This window comes from Malurus melanocephalus, unplaced genomic scaffold, assembly GCF_030028575.1.
Source record: "Malurus melanocephalus ecotype Western Australia unplaced genomic scaffold, MMel_1.1 scaffold_309, whole genome shotgun sequence".
Lineage (NCBI taxonomy): Eukaryota > Metazoa > Chordata > Aves > Passeriformes > Maluridae > Malurus > Malurus melanocephalus.
In genome coordinates this window covers 801,945-816,257 of record NW_026623541.1, presented here as the reverse complement: position 1 = coordinate 816,257, position 14,313 = coordinate 801,945, and the positions used below count along the sequence as shown (strand labels likewise).

Sequence of the window (14,313 nt, the reverse complement as noted above, 5' to 3'; positions counted from 1 at the left end):
TCCCAATGCTATCCTGTCAAGTGTCAGTTATGGATGGATGAAAGCTTCATTTACATTTCTGGTTACAAGTTCATTTCTTCTTCTCTGTATTTGAAAATAATCAAGATATCCAGATTTAAAGTAAACCAAAACTGTATTCACCCAAAAGAAGAAGTCAAAAGCAAGAAATTTCAGCCCAAATAATATTTCTCTTTAATAAAAATTAAAGAGAATGCTGCCAGCAATTGAAAAAGGCTGTAGACTGAAACTCTTACCCATTACATTTTTAAACTAATGCAACATGTAAAGGAAGATTTTAATGTTAGCTTTGTAGCACAGCCAACATGTTGAACACAGTCATTTGGTCCAGGCAACTTTATTTTTTTTCATTGGCTTTGCACCAAACTGCAACTGAGTAGACAAATTGTTACAGGTTTAAAATCCATAGCAGAGACAGGAACACTWCACTGAAAATCTATATATATGCAAAGTAAGAAACAAACAAGGYACACCAAAAAATCACCCAGCACACCTGAGGTTATAGAGAGCACTTCACATCTTACCAAGACTCTCTTGCTGCACTAGAACACTACTTACATCTCAGACAGGGATCTTGTACCTTGAAGAAAACAACTCAAAACCAGGAAGACTGTGAATTTCTCTGGTGAGAAAAGCTGCATCAAGACAGGAAGCTCCCCTTGGAAAGGCCATCAAAATTATCCATCAATTTATCCATCAGGCTTAGGAATAATGGCAAAATTGAAGAAAAAAATCCACAGCAGGCCTTCCAGTTACAGAGATAAAGGCATGCTGAATCCTAGGCAAAGTGTAGTACACTGTTTTTGAGATCTACTCCCAGAATAAAAATATCTTCTAGTGAATAGGAGTGTTGTTGGTATGCAACAGGATAGCCTGACCTGTATGAGCCTGACCCTTGGGATTCACATGAAACCTGCTTTTAAGCCTCATCTGAGTGGCCTTCAGGGGCGAGGCTATTCAAAATCCAAACACAGATTCCATGTTTCACTTCAATCTCCAGTTTGTGGAGACCTAAGTCCATTTTTACAGCAAGGCAAAGCTGGTCCCACCCACTGGCTGCAGTTTATGAAAACACAAAACCAAGATGTGTCCTTTTTAGTAAGCCTGGCCTTTCTCACAGAGGCCCAAAACCTTAACATGAAGCTTTGGATAGATAGCCAAAGCACTAAGCTGCAGCACAAATCAAGCCATGAGCCTCAGCTGACTGAATGGCTGATTGATGCTGCAGGGAAAAGGTTCTGTAGACTCCTCCTGTATCTCTACTCCCAGTCAAACCCTTCCTCTGCTCCCCTTGTGGCAGCACTGGCTCTCATCTGAYGAAGCTGATTCACTCTACTTTCTCTTCAGCTGAGAGAAGAAAAATATAGCAAAAATGGAGAGCTGAATCATGTCAGGCTCAGACCATCACCAGTAYCCTCTCCTGTAAAAGGAAGGAGGGAGCTAGTGGGACAGAAAGGATAGCTAAAGAGGTCCAAGATCTTTCCCCTTTTGTAACAAGAAATTAAGTTGGCCTAATTGTCTTGCTCCATATCACTTCTCCCAACTGCAGAAAATAGTAAATTGAGTAATTTACACCCACACAAGAACAAGAGAGTTTGGAGTACACCAGGAATGTTTCAAAGAACCATTCTAAAAATTTCTGGGGGACACTCACCATACCAATGACTTCTCTCAAGGCAAAATACTTTTCTGTCAGGTCTCCCGCTTCGCTCAGTGGAGCATCATAGTCATAACTAGTGGGCTGAGGCATATAAGGCATATTAGCACCTAGGGGAGGAGGAAAAAAGAAAAAGTAATGCAAACAGTGGAAGAGATGGGTTTTTTTCCAAAGGTATCAACTTCAAGAATTCTTTCTGGTTACAGCCAGACTCTGCTAYGTTTTTAGATTCAGTGCAGACCTTGATGTTTGGGATTTGGCATAAAAAACTGTTCTTGATGGAAGACAATGTCCTTGTGAGCTTACACCGCTCTGTGAAATATTCTGAACATAAGCTCATTTATCTGTGATTCAGCTGTTTCACAGGACTGAGTCAAGCAGAAGTAGCTTTGGCAAAGATAAATATCATGTGGGTTTAATACAACATAATGGCAATAAACACAGCTACTGCAGTCATCCTTCATCATGTTCAAGCAGGCACAGTTAATTCTTTCACAGAATACATTACTMTCTAATTCATAAACAGCTCCCCTCCACCAATTATATCATTTAAATAATTTCTTACCATTCCAATAGGCAAAGTTAGTCCCACCTATAAACATGTACCTAAAAAGAAAAAAAATCAGGTTTTGCTGAACTGGGAAAAGAAATCCCCCCAAAATTAAGCTCTACCGAACACACACTTACAGGTTAACGTTAGCACCACGTGCCAGGATTTCTTTAAGTGTTTTAGCTATAATTTGTGCAGGCACAACAGAATGACGGTGCCCCCAGTGATCCAACCATCCAGTATAAAACTCAGAATTAACCTGAAAGGAGGAAGGGCAAAAGAGGAAGGGAAAACATGAAGAGGGAACAAGAACAGAATGCAATGTGATTTAARGTTCCTAACTGTAAGAGGGAAGGAAAAAAAGGCACCTTGACTAATTTGAACCATTTCTAAACTACTGTAAATACAGCAMGTATATACAAAATCAGTCCTTTTCAGCAGACTACTGGTCAAAGAAATTATAGAATTGTTTCAATAATTTTATAGGGACACTTTGAAAACAATTGCTTGCAGGGCAAGGATTTCATGGGAACCTGTCAACAAGGATGTGTTTCAGATGCTTGGCATTCAACTAGATGATGGAACTAACATATTCTCTGCAGAATAGCATACACAGACTGGATATAATGAAAAATAAATATTTCAAATTGCTTTCTAAACAGCTCCATAGCACAGAGATAATCTTATACACTCATTAGGGCTTCTCCCTTTGTCAAAATGGCTTCCAGTATTCTCACATCCCACTCTAGCTCATGTAAAACCTCTAGGTTAGCTGAAAACAGGAAGCAACTTATAACCTGCCCTTTCAATTTTGCTTTTAGCTTCCACCTACACACGTATCTCACTAACTCATCTAACCATCCTAAGTGTTTCCACCGCTTTGTAAACATTTGTCTTAGCAAGGAAAACTACTGAAACATAATCAATACTTTTTGAGACTAAAATAGCATTTGCGAACAGCGGTTAATGTGGACATACACAGAAGCTCCTCTATTCACTTTTTCTGACTTGGAAATTATATCTTCATCAACAGGTCCCTAAAACTGATCAATGCACTGCTRCCAACTCCTCTCTGATTCATAATCTCAAGATTAGAAATCATACAAAAAAATTAAATGAAAAGACATACCAAAGGGCCCTTAGGTTCACTGCTCCTTTGAGCTGAGAATGCTGCTGTGACATTGCCACCTATAAACAGAAAGAAACAGAATTGAGTTGCTATATCCATGACTTTCTGGGTCCTTAATTTTACTGAAATTGGTGTCTTATCTTCCTTCCAGCCTAGCAAAAATCATGACAGGAAAGCTACTCCAGCAAACACAGGAATCAACACTTTTGATTCCAATGCTTAATTTGCAAAAACTATCTAAAATATATACATGCAAGTATGCATGCTTGTGTACATGTCTTTGCTTTTGAGATACATCTTTTGAAAACCCAGCTTTTCTCAGAAATGACAACCTGGCACAAAGTCTGAGATGTGTCAGAATTGCTACTTGATCTTTGGAAAGTCTAGGTCTGGGGTGATGTTACCAAGGCTACGGGGAAGAACAGAAGCCAGGCAACCTCTAAAGAGGTGTTTCACTTTTGATCRCTCCCAGTGGCTTAAGCCACAGTGACTGGAAATAACCACTCTGGTGAGTAGCTCACCACTGCATTAAATGATACACGTGAAGGAGATCACAATTTCACTCTACTTGTAAGAAAACAGAACCCTGCTAAGCACACATTTGGCTGTAGAGAGAATAATGTACAGAAGAGGCCACATGCACAAAAAAAAAGGAAATATCTGTCTTGGAGTTTGTTTCTTGTGACTTAAGCCTATCTTGTCAAGTCCATGCAGTTCATGACCATTTAAATCCTTAACTCTCCTATCAAAAGGGTACTTTTTRATCACACTCCTGATGCTTAGCCATTCTTCAGGCCTATATAACAACAAATTGTAGCAGTGTGCACACATTTCTAATGATCTTCAACAGCTTTTTTTTTTCTAATAACCTCTGGCTTAAAAAGAAATGTTTTTGGGTGGCTGGATTCTAGGACAGACCAAAGATGTTAAAAAACCCCAACACACACWCAAAAAATTTAAAAATACATGGAATAAATGTCAACAATTATTGCTAATTTTTAGGAGATATGCACTATGAGCAGTTTAAAATCGTTATCCATTATTTCAAGATGCAAGGAAGTGATTATTAYTCCCTAACTGGGTGCTCATGGGTGATTCTTGTATGTTTTAAAGTACACCAAATATACACAAATGCCCATTACCCCATTGAAACAAAGCAGGCAGGTTTGGCAAGCAGTCARGTCAGTTTGTCCTGCCACAAACACTCACAAATGAGAATTTTTGGTATCAAACAGCGATCTCCAACCTGGGGCAAAGTCCACTGTTGCATAAAGACCCTGGAGAGCCCCACATTTCAAGTGAAACCGGCTTGCACCATCAGTTGTGAAAAGCACCACCTCATCCCCAAGATGCTGGCGGAAGAGCTTCAGAAGGAAGCGCAGATAGTTGTAGTCGCAAGCGAAGTAGCTTCCATACTCATTCTCCACCTGCAGAGGAAAAGCAAGTAAAGCCACAGCAAATTTCATCYGCATCTGATAACAAAACCAGAAAGCTCAAGTCCAACCCTCTACTTCCTTTGACAGCAATGTTGAAAATGTCATTTTAACTACAGATCTGAGGAGTAAGAGAKGACAAGACTCACTCCTCTCACCTGTATCTTACAGGGAAGCAATCACTCTGCATGCAGAGCAAAGCCATTTTCTTGCAAAATTCCCCCCACCCTAAAGGCATCTACTTACCTATAACACAGTCTCTATTAAATTTTGAAATCTATAATCTGCCTTCCATGCAGAATAAGAAAGCCATAGAACAGATTGTGAAATTATCAAAACTGCAACAGAATTGGACATTCAGAACAGGTWTCTACAAAGAGCTCACATGAATCACAAAGCCCTGCAATGGACTCAAAAGAACTTAGTTGAGAAGGACARCTCGCTACTTCTGAGAGGTACACATCTCATCCTTTCCCAAGGAGATGAACTCTTGACCTCCAGATCTAATAGGTTCCAATCCTGAAGGCTATTTCTGAAAATCCTGTTATAATCATATTATTCCTGCCAAAGAATAGTTTTGCCCAGTACTTCTGCTCAACAGACAAAACACATTGCTCAACAAAATTATCTTGGGCATATTAAAAGAAGGATCTCTTCCAGTCAGGGAATTCTAAAAAAATGAGATCAAGCTTTTGTTACGATCAGATACTAAGAATATAGAACAATCACCCTTGCACAGGTAAAGGGAGTTTGAGAGAGAAGCTACTCACCATGAATGTACAAAATTGTGTACTGAAACATTTACAAGTTAGATGCTAAATTTTGAGGTCATTTTTCTCACAAGTTTTAGGCTTATTCCATATTGCTTTTGCTTCTATCTCTGGGTATTCTTATTATCTTTTTTCCTGTCAGATTGTTTCAGGTGACTGTAATGTATTTTCACTTTATGCAAACCTTAGGTCTAAAAAGCTGCACAAGYTCCCTCCATTGGTTTATGTGGTTGTGGGAAACAACTTTGACAGAGCTGATGAGTGCCCGCTGAGTTCTAGAGACAATACATTCAGTTCTTTAGAATAAGGCATTTAATCAGAATCTTCCAGCTGCCTGGAACTGTTAAGAAACACCTGTCACCTAAGTGACACCACCACCCAAGACCCATGGAGTGTCTGSACAAGCAGTATAAGCATTCATWCKGCTTGARTTMATCTGATTTTCAGAAAGTTACCTGMACCATGATGATTGGGCCTCCATTCTGATAGAGGTAAGGCCTCATCTTTGGCAAAAGGACACTCATCCATCTCTCYACTGCTTCCAGATAATCTGTGATACACAAAGTATAAACGTTTCACATTTCTGCTTTAATCTATCTTTGCTTTAAATTACATGTGGSTTGCTTTTACCCAATGTTCTAATTATGTAAATTATGAACAGCATTAAATTAATAGCTTGCTCTTATACTTGAACAGATGTGCTCTTACACTTGTTCATAAATGTCAGCTCCCAGTACAGTTTACTAAAAAATAAAACAATTAAATATTGACCAACTGGGAAAATTTTCAAAGGGACTTCATTATGTCTCACAGGTTGACCTGAAACATTTCAATAGGAAGACAAATTCAGCTGCTAATCTATGTACTATTTTTGAAAATAAATAATTTAACCCACAATTAGCAGAAGTGAAGTTGGATATGATATCTATATATTCATCCCCTACATGCACTCCAATAAACACATTGATCTCCTGTCTCATCTCACTGTTCCACATCTGGACCATGAACAGGAAGCACATGAGAATGTTGTAAGTAGTTCCAGATCACACACTGACCAGCCAAGGAGGACCCCCACTGCAAGTGGTTGTGGCAAAACCAAAAACCTCAAAGCTGAAARSGTCTTTTTCTCAGTGAAGTGATTCMMCTCTTGGCACCAACTTCAGAAACTTTCTCCCCTACTTCTTTAGTTCTGTATACTTTTGAATGCACTCTTCTAATTATAAGTTGTGAAGATTTTACTTACAAGAAAGCTTGAGCTGAAATATGAATTATCTAGTAATAACCTCCAACAGCAAGTTACTTTGCTACTGAAACATATTTCTGACAGTCTTTTTTGATCCCTGTACCTGAATCAGAAGACCTGAGAACAATGGACTTCTTCTCCAAGAGCCATGCAGGAAGACCTCCCTGGGAAAAGAAAGGGAAACACTTCAGTGACATTTTTAGGAAACCTAAGAAGTATTTGCCATTTAATTCATAGGAGATGAAAACTGATTTTCTACAAGAAAGTAGTAATAACTAATGAMAAAAACAAATACAGAGTAAGCTTGTGTTTTAAGAAGTCACTTAGGATGCATGGATTTTAATACATTAAACCAAGAATCTTGGCCAAGGATATACCACATAAGTTTGTCTACTTTTAAGAAACACTTGCACTACATTTACCCTAGAAATGAGCTGTTACAAAAGGTTGTATACCATGTCCCATTCCGCACAGATGTAAGGTCCAGCTCTCAGGATAACAAGCAATCCAGTGTCGTTAGCAAGCTGCAGGAAACTTTCCAGATCTTTGCCACCAAAAAAGTCATAAACGCCCACCTGGGGTTCATGGTAGTTCCATGGGACATACCTATTGAGAGGAAAAAATCACCTTCCATTAGGAAACTGAGACTAAACTAGAATTCTGAATAACAGCTATTTGCACTACATACCCCAAAGATCAGTAATGCTGCACTAATCCTTTGGATCAATAAAAGACAGGAGTATCTCTAGGGCCTTTTCTCTCTGAGGTATTTCATATGGCAGAAGGCATAAAACTAGTACTGAAATTTGGGTTAGGTCTGCAGGAATCCCTATCACCACCAGAACAGGTTCTGGTAGTGCCATTTTGAAACCACGATGTCTGTTCTGAAATTTAAGTAAACAGTTTTGAAGCTGGAAAATCAGTTGCACAGTGGTGGGAGGYTGATGAGATGAATGTGGTAAACCACTCATGAAGGACGAGGCCAAGAACGYGCTTGCCCAAAACAGCACATGACCCATCATGCATGGATCTCCCAGCTTGCACAGGGAGCACCAACCAGGCTGACAGGTCCATGCTGCTGCTACAGTAAGCAAATTGAAAAACACCTAAGCCTCAAATGATATTGCATCTAGGTCCTGAAAGTTTTCAGTGATGGGGAACAATTCAAGTTTTGGAAAACCGCCACTGGAAGAACAGTCAAGTTAAGARGATGTTAAGGTGCCCAAGAGCCTTAGATAAAGTAAAACATCATTTCAACTAAGTAATAAAGCTACCAAACAAGCAGATAACCACTTGAAAGAATATCTCTCCTACTTTCAGAACTTAGGAGATCACAACCTCAGCACAGAACACCCCACAAAAAAAAAAAAATACACTTGGTTGCAAAACCAAAAAAAAAAATACACTTGGTTGCAAAACCACAAAGAAACAGTAACGTACGAACTACCATGAGTAGTGTTGTAGCTGATGGCCCATGCTTGACAACCGTGATTGTTTTGTTTGCCACAGCATTAAGCAGCAGTCAAGCACAGACAAGACAGTAAAATTAGGATAAATACAACCTGAGCAAGGATTCAAAGGAATGGGAAAACTCATTCTTCACGGATTTACTGTTTCGCACATGTGCTTGTAATTCTTTTAGGAAAACTGCTGCCACTGTTCCAGAAAGAACAAATTTGAGAAAAATTTCTAAAATTCACAAAACTGTGTCTAGTCAAGCAATGATCCTCTCAGGTGACACTTTTCTTACTGCCTGGGTTTGTTTGTATGTTACACAGTTAATTTGGTAAAAACTACCCAAGAGAGAAAATAAGAACCTAAAGCAATGTTTTCAATAAGGAATAAAAACAGGAAGCTTCCCATGAGTGCACTACTGAAATGCCCATACACAGACAGACATGCACATGAGCATAAAATACAATAATTAAAATCTTTTGACCTTTGTTAATATTATAACCTCTCAAATGTGAAAATTTTAAGCCTCTGTTTGAAAAGATAAGCTAAAAATTTGTATACCAGCATGGAGTCAAAGCAATGCACTCAAGCATCAAAATGCAGATTTTCCCCTCTATGTGGCATATTTTATTTCTGTGTCAAGCTGCTCCAATTATTTCTAAGCACGTAATTAACTCACATGTAAAAAAAACTACATGTGCATTTAATAAATACATGAAACGTGAAAACATACTCATTGAAGAGTTTTATGAACCTGTTTTTGAAATAATTCTTAAGGTTTAAATACACTTAAAAGTGTCTGAGACTCTCCAGCTTCCTTATGCTCAAGATAAAAGAATATTCTTCCGGAAACAGTTCTCATTTACGTCACATGCTTGACCACAAGGATGGAAAAAACAACCAGATTCTAGTGGACAAAAAGGGAAGAAGTTTAAGAAAAAACTGTATGTGAAACTTTTTTTTTTTTCATAATGAATCATGTTATAAATTTATTTTAAACACTGGTCTAAAAATTGTTACTAAGACACTTGAATTCCCCCATATATTTTCCACAGCTAGCAATGGCCTCAAATTAAATCATTTTACTTTGAAATTGTTGTCTTTAGTGAGTATAATTCTAACACACTATTTTAAAAACTTATAGTCAGTTGTTATTCCTGTATTGCTTTAGCTACAGAATAATGMATTTATAGAGGAAACTCACATCCTTTTTCAAACTTGAAACATGGTATTTTCTTCTGTATTTGAGTAATAGCATTTACATGCCATTTACACACAATTTCTAAGCTTCATGCTATAACCTTCCTTYGCTTTAGAAGTCACAGCTTTCCTCTCCTATTTCAGTGATTATCAACAGGCAAAAAATCACATTTTAACTTCCTTAAGGTACAAAATAATTCTCTCTGTAATACCACAGTGGGATTTTTTTTTAATAGTGTAAAATTAAATAAATTGTACTACGTTCCTAAATGAGCATGCTAGTTAAATTACACATACACGAGTCTTTAGAAACAGCAAATTGTGTTTAAATTAAAGTGTTAGATAGTTTAAACAGCAGCTCTTTCTTAGAAGGAGTTTGCACAGGTTTACAGCTTTCTGCTCCTTAGACAGCAAGTAGACTAAAACAAAGAAAATGCTCAAATTTCTTTAACTTTTTATGTACCTGTAAAAGTAACTGTGGATTCTTCCAGGAAATGTCTGCACCGATCAATATATCCTGCATATTTTCAGCCCCATCTAGTGGTTAATTGTTTATCTGGTCCGTGTAAAGCAACCCCCAAACTTCCTGTGATTTCCAGATGCCTCTGTGAGCCAGCACCCGTTTCCAGCTGGCAGACAGTTCAGGAACTGAAAATAAGCATTGTTACCTTCGTGTGACCAAACACCCCTGYGTGCTGCCTGCTGAGGAGGGGAGCRAGCCCCTCAGGATCATCCTCCACCACCTTCTGGGATGTCTCACCAACCACAAAATTCAATTTCAATCTGCTCTTCAGAGGGGTAGGCCTTGATATCTTAAGTTTTRTGAAAGATCAAGCCTYCTGTCACCTGTTTTCTCATGTTCTRTTATTGCTTAAAATGTTAYCAGGTGCAGACRGTTACATACATGCACTGATTTCACCTATTCCAGAATCTGGAATGAGCTGCTGCCTCAGTCATGAGCTGAATGATGCATCAAGACATTGTGAGCCTYTTGGAAAAAAGGCTGCAGAGAACAGGAAGGAGAACAGGTCTGGTTGGCTTTGACCACAAGGTATTTACAAGCACAATCCCATGATAAAAGGATCTTGTTTCACTTGAAGTGGTAAACCTCACTGGGAATGACTTGATAAGAACAAGGAAGGCTCCCATATTTCAAATTATAGCAGGACCACTCCCTGTCTTGCAGGAAAAATCCCAAGCAGCAAAATCACAGTCTTTGGAGGTGGCCTCAAAACCGGGAGTCCAACTACCACATTCTGCCAGAAAGTTTGGCAGTGCTGCTGCCTACCCCAGAATAACTTCACAATTTGTACCTCAGTCCCTTGCTAACAGTGCAACTGATCCAGGAAAGAGTATGCAGGAGAACACAAAACAAAATTGCAACTAAATAATCACCTAGACCAATTTTCRTTTTTTATCAAAACCACAAAAAAATCACAGCACTTTGGTTAGGGTAATATGAATACTTATAGCTTTATCTCAAATAATCAAGAGCAGTAAGGCTTGATTATTGGCAAAATTCAAAGGAAAAACAGAAGTGGTTTTTTGGTAAGCAAGGTGCTTTTTTAGCATCAAGAGTGAAAGAGAGAGAGGTTAGTGTCAAATGGAGACACATGGACTCGATTCTTGTAGAAAATGCAAGGCATGGGAGTATTTTCTGCTTCTAAATCACACTTTTAGATTTATCTTTCACCATARTAGAAAAAATCCAAAGGTGAGCAATAATGGGAGAACAAAATAAAGAATCTCAGTCTGCTCTTAGAAAAACAAAAGGAGGCTGTAAAAAAGCTGTTATGCTGGGATCCAGCAACAACACCTAAAGTCAGACAAGTGCCACAGCAACTTGCCGGCTGCACAACACCTTTTGTGCAAAAACAGACACAACTCAGCTCTCCCAAGACCAACAGAGATCATTTGGCAGCAGCAAAACAACACCAATCTTCACTCCTTCCTGCACAGCAGAAGGATGCTAATGCCTAACACTAAAGCAGAGTAAGAGATCTCAACAAGGGAAAAAAAAAACAGGAAAGAAAGAAGGAAAAAATCCACCTTGTGAGTGGGAGATCACAAAGAGGGAGAAAGCAACCAGCCCTGCAGAAATTTTGCCATTGAACAAGAGTGATGGGGGGAATGGAAAAAAAAGTGTTACTATCTCAAAAGGCCAGTGATGCAGCAGAGACATGAAAAGGCAGTTTGAGATGGAGGGGAAAAAAAAAAGGAAGGGACTGATTGAAAAAGCTGGAAATAAACAGAGGGCACTGAAAAAACATGGGTGTTGGGAGGAGGAGGAAAATTAATCAGAGACATAAGAGAGGCACGAGACATGATGGATTGTAGAAGTCATCACTGTCTGGACCCAGGTTAACCTTCAAGCCAKACACCAAAACATATAATTTTCAGGACCACTTTAAATTACTTTTATTTCATCAAAAGGTAATTACTTGGGCAAAACCAGCAACCCCGTTTCAAGCAAATGTGTTACTTAATCCCATTGCTCTTATTAATGTGAGCACACAGAACCTGATTTTTTAATAGAAAACAACAAAAACCACCACCAGTCACTGCATCATCCCAACAAAGGGAAGTCTTAAGACATGCGAAAAAAAAGAGAGAACCCTAAATTTGGGAAAATTCAATTTCTTTTCTTTCACCCTGCTGTCTGTTCTTCACATACTAACTCTAACTAATCTCATCCACAAGGCAAGCCTGCAACTTGCAGGTCTAACAATACAGATTTTCAGGGTGAGAAAGGAGAGGTTGTGTAACACTCCCACTTAAGCAAAATGCCCTAGCCTACAGGCTCTGCACTGCCAGAACTTGCACTGTCTACAGCACAAAAGCAGGTGGTTTCAAAGAGAAGTTCTAAGCCTTGCAATGATTTAAGAAAGGAAAACTTTTGTTTGGGAATTACAACTGTTGCCTGACAAGTCTGTGCCTTACACTTTTCTACCACTTTGCTTGCCAAGACAGTTATGGCAAAAATAAAAGTAAGCTGATTTTTTTTTTCAATCTATGCCTCATCTGTTGAATTAAGTACACAACCAGGTAGAAAAGACAAGACAAATGGACTAAGGATTTTGTATACACACACAAAACTGAAAGCAGTTTTACCTTTTTTCTTTTAAAGAAGTACACCTAGTTCCCCATCCATTTGTCTAAATTTAAATGCTTCTGGTGAAATAGCTTTAAATATTTTCAAGGCTTCTGGGTGATACAACCCAAGCTGCATTAACAGGTTGTCCCCTCTCACACAGTCTGCCTTTTGACCAGAGAGTACAATGTCCCTGCCAGAGGCAGAGCACATGCAACTGTTCCATAACTGCCAAAGTTCACAGTCCAGCAATTTATTCCAGGTCACATTTGCACCCTGGGTTGTGAAGCAAGAGAAAAAGRCTGCTAATTACAAGCTGCCCAACTGCCCCAGTTCACACAGTCAGGTCATCCTGTACCACCCTTCACTGCTCCAGAGCTTTCTCATCTATTACTAAAAAAAATAACCAAGTAACAATAGCAGCATTCCTCTTAATGACTTCTCATAYGGCTCCCAAGACCACAAATCACTTGGAAATTCAACAGCTACTCACGTTTGAATGGCATCAAGTCCTGCCATCTTCATCTTCAACAGGCGGTCTTTCCAGTAATATGGAGGAACCCGGGAGTAGTGAATGCTACCGGAGATGTAACGGAAAGGTTCTCCATCTTTCACAAAGCAGTTGGAATCATAATCAATCCCAAAACTCCTCTCAGAAACTTTCTGTACACAAAAACAAACAAACAAAAAAAAGACACAATACAATCTTTTTTTCTGCCTTGAAAGACATGGAGAACAGGCTATACAACATCTGTGGGTTGTCTACAGTAGAAGATACAATGCTCCTAAAATAAGAGATGRTGAATTACTTTCCTCCAGCTATCTATAGCCTATCTGAGTCTCTGCACAACAAATCAGCAAAAAGGAGTCAATGCAAAGTGTCACAGGGTGAAAGAATTTTTACCCTACAAGASTACAAACTCGCAGATATAGTTCAAAGAAAACACACTCCCCCTGAAAAACAAAGGAAGAAATCACCAAGCAAATATGTCTATCTTCAGATTGTCACTAAATAGAGCAACTGAGTGAGGTAACGCTACAATCATTTGAAGACTACAAACTCCAAGGAGGAAAACAACAACATGTCGCATCTGCAACAAAGGCATTATTTTGCAGAAAATCTAAAAAATGTTGTGGAAAAGTCCTAGATACACATAACAATTCAAAGCATTCTGCCAACAGTGAACAGGCGAAATTGTGTGGGAAATGTGTAACAACAGGTACGAGAGGATACAGCAAGGAGCTGGCAGGGAAACAGGAAAAGCAAGGGGCAGCCAAGTGCTACACAGCAGAAGCTCTCTATGCTCTGTTTCCACAAACATGGACCCATTCTTAAGATTAGCTAACAGAAAAAAATAAATCTTGACTCAACAAAGACATGGACATATAAGGCCTCTATAAAATCAGGATCTCACAGAACTCAGAAATACCAACCAACTGCTCTGGAACAAAGGTATCTCAAAGGCTGGGATACTCCATAGGGAATTATGATGCTCTAGTAACTCCAGGCTGTTAGACCTCAAACAAACTATTGTTGCAGAGAATGTGCAGGTATGTACAGCTGCTTACTTTCTGTTCAGTGCAAATGTACATCACGTTTTTCTGATCTTTCATTTATAACCTACATCTTGATTGCTGGGTATGCTGCATTAGGATGGAATTGTTCTGTGTGTACCCCTAAAGGAAACTATTGACCTTTAMAAGCATCAAGCAGATGTTTCACACACTTCAAACGTTTTTTACTCCAGGGCATGGTGACAAGTCACA

General features: G+C 38.9%; 1 protein-coding gene across 1 annotated transcript in view; it reads right to left on the bottom strand.

Moving 5' to 3' along the window:
* Nucleotides 1–14,313, bottom strand: part of GLB1 (galactosidase beta 1) — a 42,242-nt gene that overhangs the window by 18,959 nt on the left and 8,970 nt on the right. The window contains exons 2-10 of the mRNA XM_057377296.1: nt 13,040–13,209; nt 7,256–7,406; nt 6,904–6,964; nt 6,013–6,107; nt 4,601–4,781; nt 3,355–3,413; nt 2,363–2,484; nt 2,241–2,281; nt 1,673–1,785 (exon numbers count right to left, since the gene is read on the bottom strand). Of these exons, the coding sequence (XP_057233279.1) occupies nt 1,673–1,785; nt 2,241–2,281; nt 2,363–2,484; nt 3,355–3,413; nt 4,601–4,781; nt 6,013–6,107; nt 6,904–6,964; nt 7,256–7,406; nt 13,040–13,209 (993 nt within the window). The remainder of the gene's footprint in view (nt 1–1,672; nt 1,786–2,240; nt 2,282–2,362; nt 2,485–3,354; nt 3,414–4,600; nt 4,782–6,012; nt 6,108–6,903; nt 6,965–7,255; nt 7,407–13,039; nt 13,210–14,313) is intronic.